The sequence below is a fragment of the Neophocaena asiaeorientalis genome, unplaced genomic scaffold (genome assembly GCF_003031525.2).
Source record: "Neophocaena asiaeorientalis asiaeorientalis breed wild unplaced genomic scaffold, Neophocaena_asiaeorientalis_V1.1 scaffold373, whole genome shotgun sequence".
NCBI classification, from domain to species: Eukaryota; Metazoa; Chordata; class Mammalia; order Artiodactyla; family Phocoenidae; genus Neophocaena; species Neophocaena asiaeorientalis.
Window position 1 is genome coordinate 1324733 of NW_020172993.1, and position 19131 is coordinate 1343863.

General features: G+C 43.0%; 1 protein-coding gene across 1 annotated transcript in view; it reads right to left on the reverse strand.

Annotated features, from left to right (window-relative positions):
- The window catches only part of TARP (TCR gamma alternate reading frame protein), a 28404-nt gene extending 14164 nt beyond the window's left edge, over window positions 1-14240 (reverse strand). The window contains exons 1-3 of the mRNA XM_024742254.1: window positions 13740-14240; window positions 13326-13630; window positions 546-550 (exon numbers count right to left, since the gene is read on the reverse strand). Coding sequence (XP_024598022.1) covers window positions 546-550; window positions 13326-13630; window positions 13740-13782 — 353 coding nt within the window. The 5' untranslated portion in view covers window positions 13783-14240. The remainder of the gene's footprint in view (window positions 1-545; window positions 551-13325; window positions 13631-13739) is intronic.
- Window positions 14241-19131: the final 4891 nt, after the last annotated feature.

The window sequence follows — 19131 nt, forward strand, 5'->3', positions numbered from 1 at the left end:
TTTTCCACTAGACTGGAAGCTGTTTGAGTGTTGGGACCTGTCCTATCTGTGTCTTGTTCACCCTTTTATCTCCAGCATCCAGCACAGAAAGTGTCCTCAATAAATGTTTGCTGAGAGAAGGAGCAAGTGAGAATATACAACCATGCAGACCCTTTTCATGGACTTTGGAGCTGATACGGCTCACTGCGCTCACAAATCCCATGAACCTGGTCCACATCCAGGCAATGTAACAAGAGTTGTAACTGCATGAATTTCAGCTGATCTCAGCCTATGTCTGAGAAGCTAGAGTAAGAAGAAGTGGGATTTATCGATGTTCTATAGTCATTTACTATAAGAATTTTTTTGCACTGTTGTTAAGGATGAGATGAAAACCAATAATGTCATTTTTTCAGGTTATTGGGAGAAAGGAGCAATGTGTTTATCTCAAACTACGGAGAAGAGGTAAATATTGTCTCTCATTTAAAAGCCCATCCATAGCGTTTCCCTGGTGGCACAGTGGTTAAGAATCTGCCTGCCAATGTAAGGGACACGAGTTTGATCCCTGGCCCGGGAAGATCCCACATACCACAGACCTACTGAGCCCGTGTGCCACAGTTACTGAGCCCACGTGCCACAACTACTGAAGCTTGTGTGCCTAGAGCCCGTGCTCCGCAACAAGAGAAGCCACCGCAATGAGTAGCCTGTGCACCGCAACGCAGAGCAGCCCCTGCTCGCTGCAACGAGAAAAAGCCCGTGCACAGCTACAAAGACCCAACCCAGCCAAAAATAAAGACACAAAGAAATAATAAAAATTTTTTTAAACTCTATTTTTTAAAAAGCCCATCTATAAGAAAAGCATTTTGAACCAATAACTTACAGCAACGGATTACAGACATGGTCCTCAAAATACTTTAATTTCTACCCTGAGTCTATTCTTTTTTGGATAAAAAGTTGAATTTCTAAAGGTAGAATTTGAACTGCTAACAAGCAGGGAAAAGCCATTTACAAGAGAGTTTTGTTTCCATATACAGGGACCAGTAGCTGCAAAATTGCTGTTCAGATGCTGAGGACAAGAATGTAGCAGTCAGATAAGGGGGAACCCTAAATTGTTTTGTTTTGTTTTTTCTAAAAAGCAACTATGAATTTTTCACTATTAAGTTAAAATAGAGAAAAGTTACTTACCAGGGAGAGTTACTATGAGCTTAGTTCCTCCTCCAAATATCTTGATCCAACCTGAGCTATCACAATGGTTAGAGCGCCTACAAAAATCTCAGCCTTCTCCTAGCTTCATGACATGACCAGCAGTTAAAAAACTTTGTAGAGTCAATTTGATCTTCCGGTTCTTTCGAACGTACCTGAACGTAGGTTTCATGGCATCTGATATTTTGTAGATTTTCCTCAAATCAATTGACCCAAATGTCTGTTTTCCTCCAAGTCATAAACTTTAAAAAGTACGGATAGAAAATGAAAAGGATAAAAGCAGGAAAAGAACAGTTCAGCACCAACTGGTCAACCAACTGCTTTTCTAAATTACCAGGAAAAGCATTCAGAGGATTAAGGCTTTTTTTTTATTTCCAGGTGTTCGGTTGTGTTGAAACTGCTGAGTTTGCATCAAAGAAAGTCTCTTTTGTTCTCACAAACACCAGGGCTGCTCCATTAGTGATTAGGGAATGCATTTCTGAAAGGAGGAACCGCTTCAGTAACTGAGAATGCAAATATGCCAACACAAATATACTGAGCAATGTGAACAAAGTTCTTCTTTTCTCCTAAACCGCTTTTACCATTGGGCCGCGTGATTTTTAAAAAGGCAGTGTCAAATGAGAGAATAAGTCCTGTGATGACTTACTATTTTTTGCGGGATGAAAGAAGACATTTGTAGCATTCTGTCTCTTTGAAATAATAGATTCCTTATTTAAACTAAACCTTAAAAACTAAGCCTAGTTCCCTGATGAGTTGAAAGATGCCATCTTGGGATGCTGTCCTGTAATGTTATGTCACTCAACATGGATCAGAGGGAAAAGAAATTGCCAGAAGCAGCTGAGTGCTCCTCTGAATACAGATGAGCTGTCCAACTGCCAGGACCCGGACAGGGTAGGGCCTGAGTATCCCCATGCCCTCTCCAGATCCACTTGGTTCCGGCCTCAGTCCTGTGAGCAATCATTGCCTCTACCCTGACAATGAAAGTAAGAGGAGGCCACGGTGGGCAACTGTTCATTCACATCAGCTCAGATGGGGGAACACAATGGGGGAAGACCTGGATGAAAATCACGTTTAGAAAGGGATTTTTAACGGAAAATTCAAAGGTATTATTACTTGGAGCTGTCAAATGCCCTTTGCACCTATTGTAGACATAAATGATGCCCACTCAATTCCTTTCTGATAGTTTTTCCTCTGCTTTACCTTATTCCAAGAAAATGAGGAGAGTTATAAGGTATTTTAGGAGTTGTCTATATTTCAGGATCCATGAAGGTAGTAAAATACAAAAGAGTAAGTAAAGAGTTACAAAATCCTTTATTAAATTACAAAAACTAGATGAAGAGTATAATATTTTACTAAAGGGCATAAAGTAAAACCTGAATAAACAGATATATACCATATCTGTAAAGGAAAAACTCAAGATCATAAAGATGCTAACCTTTCCTAAAAGCATGTATATAAATTGACCTCAATTCCAACCAGAATTATGATAACATTTTATTTTTTGTTCTTTGTTGTAAGATGTCGGGGTGGACTAGATAAGTTGATTTTAAATTCTAATGGGAAGAATAAATATGAGATAATTGAAAAATATTTTTAAAAACAATGGTGAAGAGACATTTAGCATAGTAGATTTTATCACTTATCACAAAGCTACTGACATAGTAGGATAAAGGTGTAAGAATAGTGAAACTTATATAACACAGAAATCCTCCAGAAGGTGATCCAAGTGTATGCTGATATTAAAATGTGATCTGGTATATATATTTTTTAATTTATTGTTTTTGGCTGCGTTGGGTCTTTGTTGCTGCACACAGGCTTTTCTCTGCTTGTGGGGAACAGGGGCTACTCTTCGTTGCGGTGCGCGGGCTTCTCACTGCGGTGGCTTCTCTTGTTGCGGAGCACGGGCTCTAGGCGCGTGGGTTTCAGTAGTTGTGGCGTGCGGGCTCTAGAGCGCGGGCTCTAGAGCGCAGGGTCAGTAGTTGTGGCTCACGGGCTTAGTTGCTCCGCGGTATGTGGGATCTTCCCAGACCAGGGCCTGAACCCGTGTCCCCTGCAATGGCAGGCGGATTCCCAACCATTGCGCCACCAGGGAAGCCCCAGTGATCTGGTATTTTTTAATAATAGGGAAATAATAGATTATTTTTTTAAAAACTTTGGACTATTGATTACCCTGTTGGAAAAAGCAAAAATAGCTCTCTACCTCATACCATATAAATTGGGTTCCAAGTAGATAAATATCCAAGTGAAAAAGAATCTAGAGATGTGAGCTGGAAAGAAGTAGGGGACTAATTGGGTCTGTTGTGTAGGGGAGCTTGGAAAGGGAAGAGGATTAAGAAGCACCTTTACTTAATACTTAATGTTTCAGAGGGGAAAGTTGGAGAACGTTTATTTTTTTCCAGTATTTTCAAATAAATATATATATTTTTTTTTTTTGCAGTACGCGGGCCTCTCACTGTTGTGGCCTCTCCCGTTGCGGAGCACAGGCTCTGGACGCGCAGGCTCAGCGGCCATGGCTCACGGGCCCAGCTGCTCCACAGCATGTGGGATCCTCCCAGACTGGGGCACGAACCTGTGTCCCCTGCATCGGCAGGCGGACTCCCAACCACTGCGCCACCAGGGAAGCCCACAAATAAACATTTTTTGAAAAGAATAAATGGTGGTGACTTACTGAAGGTTTTACTGACATGATCAGAAGGTAACGTAAGAGCAGAAAGGTGGGTTGGTCAGGGGAGCAATGCTGGTGAAGCAGACACGTTTCAGAGATAGTCGCCATGAGCCACTGAGAAGCATCTGAGGACCCAGCTTATTGCAGTGACAGTGGGGATGGATGGAAGGGCAGGTGCAATAAATATTAACAGGTTTATCAGAGCTTCTAAAGAATTCAAATGGGAGAAATCAAATTACCATTAAGGAGGTTGAAAGTGAAGAAAAAGACGTTTTAAAACCAGAAAGATCAGGTTCCAATTCTAGATCCTCTGCTCCTGGTGACGTGTCCTTGGGCACATCTCAGAGTGTCGGTTACCTCATCTTTAAAAGGGAGGCGATAATATCTGTTTCTCAGGACTTTTGTAAAGTTCACATGAGATAACTTATCTAGAAAAGATGATGCAAAAGTTCAGGAACAGAGAATTCATTTTCTTGGAAAGAATGGAAAAATCTTAGTGTTGTCTACAAAATTATTTTTCTCGTAACCCTGCTTTATGTAACACATGCAAACACACACACCCCTCACTCACCACATTCTAAGGTGACCAACAAAGGCAACTTAAATTCTTCTTCAGTATGAGGAATGACTACAGAAATAACAAGCAAGTCAAGTGAACTAGAGCACAAGTTTCAAAAGGATTCCTTGAAGTTTTGCATTGCTTTTCCAGGTGTGATGATGATTTCATAGTTGACCAAATACAACAAAATTTGGCAGATCATCAGAAGTTATGAATCTCACAATTATTGTTAGGATTATGTGGCCATTTCTGTGCTGGGTTTGCTGATTACCGTGCATGTGTCAGCTGGAAAATAAGAGTTTCTACACTTGCACCAAGTCAGAGAGACAGACGAGTGGGAGTTCTCTGCCTCAGAGCCGAGAGTTTTGGTTTTGGGCTTTGTCTTGACAGCCAGTTCTGTTCTCAGACAGCACACCATAGGCCCTGGCCTGGTTTGTGGTTTCCTTTCTACCAGATGAATCTACAGTTCCCAGGGTCTCCTGTCTCCTCCTTTCAGATCTCATACAACGGGAAATACCTAAAGAACTGTCAGGTTTCCTCATTTCTTTTCTCTAAATACCAAAGAAAGCCAAAGATGTGGAAGGTCGAGAAAACACCATCTGTTTTTACCAAGTATTCTTGCGTGGTGTGAAATGACACACAGACCTTTGCTGTTTACTGAGATAGGAAAGTTTGGGGGGAAGACAATGCAAATTGTGCAGATTGGGGTGAAGGAATGGAATTGGAATCAATAATTTTATTCTCGTGACTTATTAGAAATCCAAGAAGAGAGGTATTTAGCTGTATTGTAAGGGTGTAGATTTTGTTGTTATTGCTGTTCTTCATGTTATTTTCGAGTCTGGCTGGTAAGAACCGCAAAAAGCAGATCAGGGCTACCAAACTTGAAACCAAGTGCACGACCATCCGGTTAGGATTGGTCCCGGGTTTCAGACTGAAGAGCAGGAAATTAAGGGCTTGGTTGGGCAGGTCCTTCCGTAAGTGGCAAAGAATTTACAAACGTATTTGTGAAGAAAGCAATCCCCGTGTTTGATGTGTATGCCAGGAAAATCATTCCAATCATCAAGGATTTCACAACAGATAGGAAGCTACAGAAATGAAGGGGGACTGGTAATAGGATAATAGGGTAGCCATAGGAAAACAACAGGGAGGTAGACAGAGCTGGGAGTCCATCCCCTGCTGACCTTTATCCCTTCTAAACAGTGTGGCAGTCACATAATTTACCTACAGATCAAACTCAGTTGGGTTCTGGGGACATCACTTATGAAGGCAAGCCATCCTTGTCACAGCTCCCTTTGAGAGAAATGTAATTGCACTAAAAGGAGTCCAACGCTAACCACAAGAGAGGCGAGAAAAGGCACTGGAATGAGAATCTGAAACGCAGGTGTGCCCTACCTCTGTGGTTAACTGGCTTTGCAAAAAGCCACTTGCCATCTCTGGGGCCCAGCTTCCTCATCTGAAGTGTGGGCATTGGACTAAATTTGTCCTAAAGGCCCTTCCTGTTCCAACAACTATGAAGCCATGATTGAGAGGATTGAAGAGTCTATTGTGGTTGCCCGAGTGTGACGGGGGTTGAGAGTTAGTAATAGAGAAGGTTTTCTTCCAGGTCCCTTCTGACTCTGTGACACTGTGAGATCCCAGCAGGCACAGTAGTAGGTGGCTTCGTCGGACTTGACAACGTTATTGATTATCAGGTAAATGATTCCACCCTCTTTCTTATCTGTGTCCAAGCTGGAATTAGGTTCATCCAGCTTGTAACTGTCAGCTGAGCCATAAAGGATTCGCTTCAGGGGCTCCCCTTCTTTCTCTTCATATCAGTGCACAATGGCATTCTCCAGGGGAACCCCAGACAGTTTGCAACTTACGTGCACTGTTCTGTCTAGTCTTCGGGGAGAGGAGAGTTGATCCTGAGAAATTCTCATGTTGGTGTCTCCATCTGAAAAGCAAGGGGGACAACCAGAGGCACTTCAAAAGGCTGACGCTGGTCACAAAAACAATGGAAAGACAAGAAAGGAGAAAAGTCAACCTACAAACCCAAGCCAAAGATACAAGGAAAATCCACATGGTTGGCATGACCAGTGATTAGTAAGAATGGGGTGTGAATCAGGACAGGACAGAGGACGCAGTGGCAGCCCTGGTTCTGTGGAGGCAAGAATACAGGAGGAAGGTTTGTTTAGAGCCAATGAAAGTCTTTCACAGTAAGATGTCACAGTGTGATTTTGATCATCTTCCTGGTATAAAGGAGCTCTCAGACTCCCGACAAGCTCATCAAAAATCATTTATGTTGTAATCATTTGATGTTAACATCACCTTGGGAGAAATGGTCTCCTACTTTTCCTTTACGTGTGGCTTCAAACACACTTATCCTTGGGCTCGTTCTCACTTTGTGAGTTATAGATTTTTTGTATGGCTCTCATGAGAATTAGAAGGATATTATCATTACTGTAGATAGTAATACATGAATAACGATCCCACAGCCTTATACAGAAGGTTGTATATTATATAGATCATTGGTTTGTAGAAAGCTTACAAAGTTGGGTGAATACTAGCAATTACTGTAGTTATTGCCTAGGATACTACGATGTTATTATACAACATTTCTTCATTTTGCTGTGAATGAAGAAAATTGTTGAAGGAAACAAAATTCCCTTGTTTGCAAAACACCCTGCAATTTTTCCTATTCACCATTCTTAGTCTGTCAGCATTAAAGCTATGTTTTCCTGTGGTTTGGAGGACAGTGTAAGATGTGATTTTTAAAGGGTCCTAAGCTCCTACTTTAGCTGTGATGGCTCAGTGAAGTGGTTTAGTCATAGTTGGAAAGGACACTGTGATTTGTTGACTACCGTGCTGAAACTTTCATATGTGAACCTCATTCAGTCTTCAGCAACCTATGCAGTTGTGAGCACCATGCCCACTTAAAATTGGGAAAACGTGGACCTAGAGATTGTCATACTGAGTGAAGTAAGTCAGACACTGAAAGACAAATATCATATGATATCGCTTATATGTGGAATCTAAAAACAAGTATAAATGAACTTAGTTACAAAACAGAAGTAGAGTCACAGATGTAGAAAACAAACTTATGGTTACCAGAGCATAAGCGGGGGTGTGGTGGGGGGAGGGATAAATTGGGAGATTGGGACTGACATATACACACTGCTATGTATAAAATAGATAATCAACAAGAGCCTACTGTATGGCACAGGGAACTCTACTCAATACTCTATAATGATTTATATGGGAAAAGAATCTAAAAAAGAGTGTATGTACATAACTGATTCACTTGCTGTACACCTGAAACTAACAAAACACGGTAAATCAACTATACCCCAATGGAAATTTTTAAAAAATAAATGAAATAAAATAAAATTGGGAAAACAGAAATAAACAATTCAGTAACTCTCCTATATCACCCTGTCAGTGAGTGGCTAAGCAGGGGTTAGAAACCCAGTCCCATGTCACTAAAAAGGACTTGAATCTTCCATCACTCATTCATTCATTCGTTCTCCTTTCCAAGCCAACACATCATGTTCAGCACTGGATTATGGCTTCCTTCCCAGGAGGCTCCCATAGATGGTGAAGCAGAGACAGTCTGGGGCACTTACAAACCGTACCAAGACCCCAGAGGTAAGGATGGAGGATAACGTGACCTAACTGCAAGAAGCCTCACGGATCAGGTCCTTGGGCTATTTGTTCAGGCACTGCTCAGGACACACGTGCAGAAGAAAAGTCCTTTATGGGAGGCAGAAAGGAGGAGGGGTGTGTGTCTGCACAGGTGTGATGGCGGGGGAGGGTGTTTGTTCAGTGGCAGCGGCGCCCTTGCACACCGTGTATCCCAGCAGGTGCCGTAGTACAGCACCGCATCCTCCTCGGCTGCTCGGTGTATCCTTGAGGCTCACCAGTGAATCACTTGGCCATTTCCTTGCTTCGTATCTTTCCTCACTAATCCCTTGTTCGTGAACAACATTTTCATTGGAGGAAATATACAGAATTTGGTTTAGAGGCTGCTCTGGCTTCTGTCGGTACCGGTGGATGTATGCACTCTTCTTTAACATATCTGTTTTTATCTGGCATTCAAGAGTTGCCGTATTTCATTTTTTCTTGGTAATGGATGTTAGGCGTTGTGTTATTTGAATATCTCCACTTGTGTCTGAAAGAAAAACGAGGAAAAATTAGCAAAGTTTTGATGTTCATAAACATAGTCTACATGTGGTCTCTCCTCATGAAAAGCCTGGGGACTGATGTTTACATTTTCTGCCCGAAGAATTCAAGGTGATGATGGAATTTGTCAGCTTAGCTTGAATGACCACGTGACGAGTGTCCACCTGGAAGGGGTGATGGGACTGTCCGTGAGCTATCCCCTCCCTTGGGTAAAGCCACTCACATGTCCAGAGGGAGGCCACCACCAAGACCTGGGGCAGGAGCACTGTACTGCCAGCTCTAGTCAGGAGAGGTAATTGAAGACTGGGAAGATTGGGAATATTGCAGAGCAAACCGGAGGACTGATTTAGTAAGAGGAAGTGCTGCTCGGAACACACAGCTAAGAGCCGTAGACTGCAGAGAAAGGGGCTCGTGGTAAACGCTCAAGACATCCTGTGGAAATAGGTCTGCTAATTCATCAGCAGATTCCTCTCATTACTGTGTGATTTTCACCAACCAGTGATGTTAGTGTTAAGAACCCATTTTCTTGTTAAAAGACTGAAGTCCTTTACTGGTCTAACAGAGTGAGGGAGAGGGAAAAGGAGGGAGAAAGAGGCCTACGTCCATACTTGACAAGCCTCATGGGAAACTTCTAATCTAACATCTTTGACGGTCACTTCAGCGCATCAGGCAATCTCAGATGTAGGCTAAAGGGACAGCTTATTTGTGTATGACGCTGCTCTATACTTTAGGTAGCCCAGCTAAAGAAGACATTTCAGATTCTCTCTCTTTTTTTTTTTTTTTTTTTTTTTTTTTTTTTTGCTGTCCGCGGGCCTCTCACTGTTGTGGCCTCTCCCGTTGCGGAGCACAGGCTCCGGACGCGCAGGCTCAGCGGCCATGGCTCACGGGCCCAGCCGCTCCGCGGCATGTGGGATCTTCCCGGACCGGGGCACGAACCCGTGTCCCCTGCACCGGCAGGCGGACTCTCAACCACTACGCCACCAGGGAAGCCCCATATTCTCTTATTTTTGAATGTGACCATTAAATGGGATCCTTAGAGATGCTGTGTCCTCGTAGTGCCTTAATATACCTTAAAAACAAAAGCCATTGTTATTTCCTAATATATAATGAGTGCATCCTCAGTAAGGATCATAAAGAAATACAAACAGAAGAGAAGACAATCGTTTTTTGTCCCATTATTCAGAGACAATTACTTGGTAACAGTTGGTACATTCACTTACAGATTAATTTCTGTTCATTTAAAAAATTTGTTTCACATAGATATGATGATATCGTATATTTAAGGTTGTGCTCTGTCTTTATTACTTAATATGATACCATGAACATTTTTCTACTCCGTAAGTACTTCCTTGCAGTGTTCTGACTCTTAGCAAGATTCCCTGGTTCACCTCCACATTGACTCAGATCGCTTAGGGTCCCACAGATTCTATTCTTTTTACATAGCCAGTCCACAAAACAGGAGAGCATAACAGGAAATCCATTACACAATTCATCACTCAGTTTTCTTTTTTTAATAAAGATCATTTTGTGATCTCAGATTAACATCTTTATTCTTTTTTTAAGAATTTTTTATTTATTTATTTTTGCTGTGTTGGGTCTTCGTTGCTGTGCAAGGGCTTTCTCTAGTTGTGGCAAGCCGGGGCCACTCTCCATCGCGGTGCGCGGGCCTCTCACTATCTCGGCCTCTCTTGTTGCGGAGCACAGGCTCCAGACGCGCAGGCTCAGTATTGTGGCTCACGGGCCCAGTTGCTCCGCGGCATGTGGGATCCTCCCAGACCAGGGCTCGAACCCGTGTCCCCTGCATCGGCAGGCGGATTCTCAACCACTGCGCCACCAGGGAAGCCCCATCACTCAGTTTTGAACCCTTGTTATGCTCCCTGTAGCGATCTAGTGTCATCTGCCTTGCCTTTCATGTTTCCTTTCCTTACTACCTGCACCTCCCAAATAAACTACTTATACTCATATCCCAAGTCATCTATTCTGGGGAACCCAAACTAGGACAGGTAGGTATTGATGGAAGACATGTTCACATACGGAGGTATGGGGAAGTCATTCTTGTTTATACCTCATTTGGCTTGAACTTTGTGCTAACTAGAACAGCCTGTCTTATGGCCTGTCAAACACATATTGCACATTTGCTTTAAACATTCAAGGGAAAAAAAAGAATGCATTACCAGATTATTTAGGATGTCCACTTTGAAGATACAAATGAATGCCCTTCCCTTCCTATGAGGTCAATGCTAGTACTCCTTTGAAGATGAGATTTCCTTTCCAGACACCGAGGTCAAGCTGAGTCGCCATGGACATACTGATCTGTCTCTCTGAGACCTTGATGAAGTGTGCCCTTGTCATGTTCAATGTCTGTCCTTTGTTCTGACAGAAACAAAACTGTTTGAGGCATCCCAAATGGAGCCGGGTTCCATTGTGGATGTGTTTTCCGGCACGTTCCTGCATTACGGGGAACTTGAATTTTCTGAAGTGTATCAAACTCAAGGACACGACAAGCCCTTTCAAAAACAGTACCTGCTCGTAGCTGCCAGCTCAGAGTCACCCTTTACACCTTGCCGACGCTAATCCTAATTACTGACAGGAAAGCTGTGGTCCTTGAATCTGTGTCTCCTAGGCTGTCTTCAGGTTAGCTCAAGTAAAAAATTTTTTTTCTCTTCCTATTAAAGATGACTTATGAATGATTTGCATTGACAGACAGTTGTGTCCCTTTACTAAAGGCCACAGCTCCTGGCAGGTGACCTCTCTTTCTTTTTTTTCTTTTGGCCACGCCTCACTGCTTGTGGAATCTTTGTTCCCCAACCAGGGATTGAACCCGGGCCCTCGGCAGTGAGAGCACTGAGTCCTAACCACAGGAACGCCAGGGAATTCCCAAAGTGACCTCTCAATACAGATACCCTCCCTGTTGTCATAGCAGTTCCGTGTCCCTAAAGGTCTAAAAGGAGAGTGACTTCATGCTGCCGTGCCAAAGCTGAAGGACAGAGGCTACACAGCCCGCAAAACTGAAAATCATTACTCTTTGGTCCTCACAGAAAATGTCTGCCAACTCCTATTTTAGCGCAATTAAAAATAACATTTAGGGCTTCCCTGGTGGCGCAGTGGTTGAGAGTCTGCCTGCCGATGCAGGGGACACGGGTTGGTGCCCCGGTCCGGGAAGATCCCACATGCCACGGAGCGGCTGGGCCCGTGAGCCATGGCCGCTGAGCCTGCGCGTCCGGAGTCTGTGCTCCGCAACGGGAGAGGCCACAACAGTGAGAGGCCCGCGTACCGCAAAAAAAAAAAAAAAAAAAATGTAAAGGATTACTGTTTACCTTCATCTATTATACGCATAATGCACATCATTTCTTTATGGAAATTCAAATTTTTGACCTATACCATATTTTTTTATGCCTGAATAACTTCTTTTAACATCTCTTAAGAGTAGGTGGGCTGGCAACGAAACCCCTCAATTTCTGTTTTGTCTGAGAATTCTTCAATCCTCCTTGACTTTCGAAGGATATTTTTACTGAGATGTCAGTTTTCCCTTCCAATATTTTAAAGATTTTTGTCCACTGTCTTCTTGTTTGCATGCTTTCTGAAGAAAGTCTACTATTTTTCCCCCATCTGGCTGCAGGCTTCATCCCCCATTCGGTAACTATTACCACAAAAGAAATCACATCTCCATGCCTGTGTTTCATCACCTGTAAAATGTGAATCATGGTAGCACTGATGTCAACGGATTGTCCCAAACATGAGAAAAATTAGACCTAAAGGATTTAGAACAGTGTCTGAGCGAGAGTAGCAGCCTGAATAAATGGACTCTGTGGTGCTCTGTAGGTTCACAGCAGAATCCCGGGGAAAAGGATCCTGACAGGAGTCTCCACCTTGTTGTGTGATCACCTAATGCCCCTGGGGGTCAGAGGCCTGTGCAAAAGGAAGTGCCCTGGTCGGGCTGTCACACAAACCCTGAGTGAGGAGTTAACAGTGACCCCCTTCCTGCAAGGGAGGGCAAGAGCCCCATCCCACATTCACCCCAAATATGTAGGGAGTAACCACTGAACTTATTCAGGATGGCCTGAGAGAGTTGAAGTAGCATGGGATTTGGAGGTTTAAAAAGTCATTTTGGGACTTCCCTGATGGCGCAGTGGGTGAGAATCTGCCTGCCAATTCAGGGGACACGGGTTCGAGCCCTGGTCTGGGAGGATCCCACATGCCGCGGAGCAACTAGGCCCGTGAGCCACAACTACTGAGCCTGTGCGTCTGGAGCCTGTGCTCCGCAACAAGAGAGGGCGAGATAGTGAGAGGCCCGCGTACCACGACGAAGAGGGGCCTCCGCTTGCCACAACTAGAGAAAGCCCTCGTACAGAAACGAAGACCCAACACAGCAAAAATAAATTAATTAATTAACATCAGATGCAGGCTTGAAAAAAAAAGTCATTTTATCTTGCTAAGCCTCAAATGATTAAGTACTGAAGTGGAAAAAGTGAGAATTACGTTGCAGCAGTGTTGTGACATTGACATAAGATGTAACACCACCAGCGTGTTTTCTGGCAATGGGTGATTTCCTCTTTGAGGATGAGCCATGTAACTTTCAAGTAATCTCTGGATAGTAAAAGAAATATCACATGCGACTCGCTCTCTTTAATGGGAGACTTAGGCGGGGCTCTCAGCTGTGCAGCCTCAGTAGTTGCTGGTATTGAGGATGTGGGTAGGCACAGAGCTGGAGATGGTTCTTGTGTGTGTTACCCAAGAAACTCTAACACTGTGGACATAAAACCACCGGGCACAGTAGTACGTGGCCTCATCTTCTTTCTCTAAGAATCTTATTTTCAAGGTAGAAGTGGAAGTGGGGGCGTCTTTTCTGGCCTCAATCTTGTTTTTCTTCCCTCCTAAGTCTTTTAGAGCAGGGGCTGTTACGACGTATGCTAGATGTTCTATACCCTGATTTGGTTTATGCCGGTACCAGTGGATGTATTCCTTGCTAAAGTCTCCAGAGGACACCTTGCAAGATATAAGTACACTCCTATCTCTTACTCCAGTAACTGATATTTCAGGTTGCTCCAACTTTAATTGCCCAAGGCCAACTGCAAGCAAAGAAGAGAAATTCCCATAAACAAATGACATGTAAAGAGGCAACGATAAAGACCTTCTTCAGTCTCTCCTGTAGACCGAAATGATTCGGAGGCAACTCACAAGCCCAGAGGGAGGAGAAGAGGATCGCTTCCAGGAGTGCCATCCTGTCCCCAGCCTGGCTCCCTGGGAGGAGGTAAGAAAGTGAGGGCTCTGTTGGCGGGAAGTCTCAGGCCAGTGGCAGGAGAGCCGGGCTGGATCTCGTGTCTCGGAAGAAGCGATGGATCAGGTCGGGTGGTTCTCTAGGGTTCTTCATGACCTGCTACGGATATGAGCACTTCTGGTTTCGTGGGGTTTTCCTGCCCCTGAGTCCTGGGCAGGTGGGCCAAGTAGGCTCACGATCTGGAAAGAAAACCCTGAGACGAATGCGTATACCTGGGGGTGGAGCAGTTCTCACAGCCACTCCCCTCATCCCCCTGAAATTCCATGCTGTAGTAACATTGCTACAGAAATAGGTACAGAAATTGTACATATGTAACGTTGCTACAGAAATATCCCTACTGTGCTCTTTCCCTATGTCTATCTTTCTGTAACTGGCTGGTGAGCCAGGACTCAGGTATGAAAACTAACCTTTATTTTTCTGTAATGCTACAGCAAATAATCAGACACTAGAACATCTCCTGGACATTACTTTAAAATTTATTTATTTAATTTATTTATTTTTGTCTGTGTTGGGTCTCCTTGCTGCGCAAGGGCTTTCTCTAGTTGCAGCGAGCGGGGGCTACTGTTTTTGCAGTGCTCAGACTTCTCATTGTGGTGGCTTCTCTAGTTGCAGAACACGGGCTCTAGGTGCATGGGCTTCAGTAGTTGCGGCACGCAGGCTCAGTAGCTGTGGCTCGTGGGCTCTAGAGCGCAGGCTCAGTAGTTGTGGCACACAGCCTTAGTTGCTCCACGGCATGCGGGATCTTCCCGGACCGGGGATCGAATCGGTGTCCCCTGCATTGGCAGGCGGATTCTCAACCACTGCGCCACCAGGGGAGCCATCCTGGACATTATTTAATATGCCATGTGCACAAGCACTGGGGTATTTTTGTGTTTTTTTTAAATTAATTGAGATGTTACCATGCAAATTATCAGTCAGAGAAATCATACTTTGTTTACAATCGGGGTGCCTTCAAAAAGGGACTAGATTACAATGGTTAGTGGATCTGTGAGACAGAGTGATCTATGGAAATCAGCTTCACTCAACCTGGACCTGAGAACAGTCTCATGAACTTTATGTCACATGCAGGAGTATTTTAAAAGCAATATTCTGTTTAATATGCAACGGTAATCTTTAAAATTAATATGGCACCTAATACCCATTGAGGACTTGCTATTTGTCAGGCGTGGTTCTAAATGTTCTCTTATAATTTTATTTAATCCTCTAAATCAGCCAGTGAGGGAGCTGGTATGAACATCTCCATGTGACCACTGAGCATAGTGGCAAACAGACTCATTCAGAGACGTGGAGTTGGTAAATGTGATAACTCACATAAGTAACCTTTGTTTATCAAAGAAAATGGGTAAAGTACGATATAAAGAAGGACAAAAGAGGCATCCATCCTTTACTCTCAGTTTGAATTTTTCTGTACATTTTTATGGCTAGAGATGGGATTGCTGGATATTATTTACATAAATACACATTTAAGTGGGATTTGCATTGGGGCTTTATATTCTCTTCTCTTGGTTAACTTATGATAGTAAGCAACATTGCTTTAACTAAACTATGTGAATGCTATTTCTAATGACTAAGGATAAGTCAACACCTTCCAATACCACTTACCCTATCTGACATGAGCTGAACTATTCAAGCTTCTTCTGCCTCGCTTTCCACAGGTACACCTTGACTGCATATATATCTTTCAGATGTTTTAGGAGGCTTACATTATCTTATTACATGAAGAAAATGCTCAGATATCAGTACCTGGCACATCCTGAGTCTTCAGTGATGTTAGGAAATCTTGTTATTACTATAATCAAGCAAGAGAAAGTTACTTTGTTAGATACTTTTTTACAGTAAAACCATAGTAGCTCATTTAGTAAAGTTAGGTTATCAAAGTACATAGTAGAAATAAAGCCATTTGTTTTCTCAAGAATATTCTTAAGATGTTGGAGAACTCCCTCTCCTCTCTTTAAATTCTTCTATCAATACAACCTTTATAATTTTAATAGATTGTTATATCCTCATGAATTTTCTTTATATTGTATTGTGGGTATTTTTCAATTCTATTAATAAATCCACAAAACGTTGTTTTCAACGGCTGCCTAGTTTTCTACCCTTTGAACACAATGTAAATCTTTCCCTGTTATTCACCATTTAGTCCGACACATAAGAACCTGCTGGAAACTTCTCCTCTAAGATGTGACGCACGGGGTCCTGCTTTGGACACCTCATACTGCTTTATGAGGCACTTTTGAGTACTCAGTGGGCAACCATGTCACGAAGGGAGCGGAAGTATGTTGACAAGCTTGTCCTCGAGTTCCTGTCTCAAAAGGGCTTATGTTTTCAGACCTTTGGTTTCTCTAAGGTCTGGCTCTCTACCTTAGCTTGTGTTCAAAGTTTAGGTAACCAGTAACGCCCTATTTAATTTCAAGAAATCAATGGCGGCCCACACTGAGTGAGTGAGATGGACAGAAATTAAACAGACGGGATGCAATCAGAAAAGGTTGCCTGCATCAGAGGCAAGAAGAGAAAGGCTGACAGACTGATTCTATATCAGTCTTTCCTGTGAATCCCCCTTCTTTCTTTCCATGGCTTCCCTGAATTAGAAATAGGACTGGAATACTTAGTAGACGGGATGATGGGGGTGAATATGTTGCCATGACTTTGGAAATTATCAAATAAATAAGGGAATACTCATGGCACAGATGCAAAATGATATCCAGGGGGTGCCTAGTATGTACTGCATAAAAAGAATGCATGGATGACAGGATAGCCCTTTGCTTCACAATTATTTGAGAGGTGGCATCAGAAAACAATAGAATGTTATTATTTTATACTTTGGAAAATACATTGCTAACTTACTGGCATTTCACGTATTCTGTGAAGCCTGCAATGACTCAATCCTGCTCACCTGAGTCAGTATAAAAGAATAAATTGTACCAGTGAGTGCTCCACAAAGGTGACTTTTATTTTCTCCATGGAGGTAGGAACCATGCACAGTACTTCTTTTTATCCTCTTAGGATGAAGAGGACAGACCCTGGGCTTCAGTAGCTCAGACCTCTACTCTGATGAAGTCAGGCTGGCACAGCCTTGACTGTGAAGGGAGGAGACATCCCGCTGTTCCCCCAGAAAAAAAGACACGTGCTCCATCTCAAATTGACCTCAAGTATTCTGTTTGCTATAGAATTGTGATCTTCAAATTTTCAGGAGAAGCTCAAGGTCCAGTTAAAAGAGCATAGACTTCCTGTCTCTGGCCAATCATCTTAATTCTCTGAGCTTTAACTTCTTTATCTATAAGATGGGCAGATAATGATTATCATGCAGGGCAGTTGTAATAATCACGTGTGGTAATATACATGTACCAAGTCTAGGAGTCCTGGTACGTGGTGACTCCTTCCCTCAGCCCGAACGATTCCCAGTTACTGGAAATCTCTGGATGGTGATGTGATAAATGAAGTCCGTGTCTACTCCTTCCCAGACGAGACTTTAGTTCATTGGGAAGTTGTGTTAAAGGAAGATTTGGGAACGTCATGGTCAGAAATGCTTGCTGCTCAAGATAGGGCCTGATGTATAAGGACAAGCGAAGATGGCTTCCTGGAAAGCTCAGGAAAGTAGCAGAGAGAGTGAGGCAGAGGCTGGGAGCCCAGGCAGGAACTAGCTGAGTTTGCTCCTGTGGGAAGGCTGTGATGGGGCAGAGCCCCGTCAGAGGCAGTTGTTAGGCTCTGTTGGCACCTCTGGTGCTGTGGGTCCCACCGCACTGTAGTCAGTGGCCACAGCTTCTTCTATGAAGTTTATGGTAAGGATTGAACTGGGTGCTTGAAAATTTTCTTGCCTCAAATTTGCTTTGTTTCTCACCTAAGTGAACTCAAACTGGGGTTTTTATTGAGATGACAAACATCTGATGTGTCATAATTTCGTTGGGTTTCTGCAAATACCAGTGTATAACTATATTTTCAAAGTCTTCTTCATACAGGATATGTTATTTGTTTTTCTGTTGCTCTGGAAGATGACATTTTAGGTTGCTCTAACTTTAACTGCCCATATCCAACCACAAAAAAAAAAAAATTTTTTTTATGGGAAATTCCCATAAACATCTGACACAGAAAGTGGAAATAATAAAGAATGTATTTCATCTCTTAAGAGCAACTCACAAGCCCAGAGGGAGAAAAATGTGGATGTGCCCAGCAGTGACATTTTCCTGTCTGCCTGACCATGTCACCTGGAAGAAAGCAGGAATGTGGGGTTTTGGAAGATCCAGGTGTCGTGTGACTTGGCAGGACAGGAGGAAGATGTAGGTAGGGTATTTCTACTACAAATCTGCTGAGGATTTGCTGGCACCGTTCTAAATATTTTTTTCGTATTCTTTCATTTATACTTCTCAGTCTTGAGAGTCTGTGGTATTATTATCTCACTTTGAACTATGAGAACAGTGGGGCAAAGGTGCCTTATCTCACGTTAAAAAGCTGGGAGGGTTTCCCTGGTGGCGCAGTGGTTGAGAGTCCGCCTGCCGATGCAGGGGACACGGGTTCGTGCCCCGGTCCGGGAAGATCCCACGTGCCGTGGAGCGGCTGCGCCCGTGAGCCATGGCCGCTGAACCTGGGCGCCACCCCTTTGCTTCATCTTTTGCTCTCTTCCCTTTGATTTAATTACGGTCTTCAGTGTTATGTTTGGATTCCTTTCTCTTTCATGTGTGTATCTATTATAGATTTTTGGTTTGTGGCTATCATTAGGTTTATATGTAGCAATCTATATATAGAATGTTTTCAGTTGCTTATCTCTTAAGGTCAAACACTTTGCACTTTAACCACTTTGCATTTATACTCCACATCCCCATGTTTACTGTTTTTGATATCACGTTTACGTCTTTTTATTTCGGATATCCTTAACTGCTTATTGTGGCTATAGATGATTTTACTACTTTTGTCTTTTAACCTTCCTACTAGCTTTATATGTGCTTGATTTACCACTTTTACTGTATATTTGCCTTTATCAATGAGATTTTTCCTTTCTCATTTTTCATATTTCTAGTTGTGGCCTTTTCTTTTCTACTTAGAGAAGTTCCTGTATCATTTCTTGTAAAGCTCGTTTGGTGGGGCTGAACTCTTTTGATCTTTTTCTTGTCTGTAAAACTTTTGATAGCTCTATCAAATCTGAATGAAATCCTTTCTGGGTAGAGTATTCTTGGTTGTTGGGTTCCCCCCTTTCATCATTTTAAATATGTCATGGCATTCTCTTCTTGCCTGCAAATTTTCTCCTGAAAAGTCAGCTGATAGCCTCATAGGCCCAGGCACTAATAAGCTAGAGGGAGG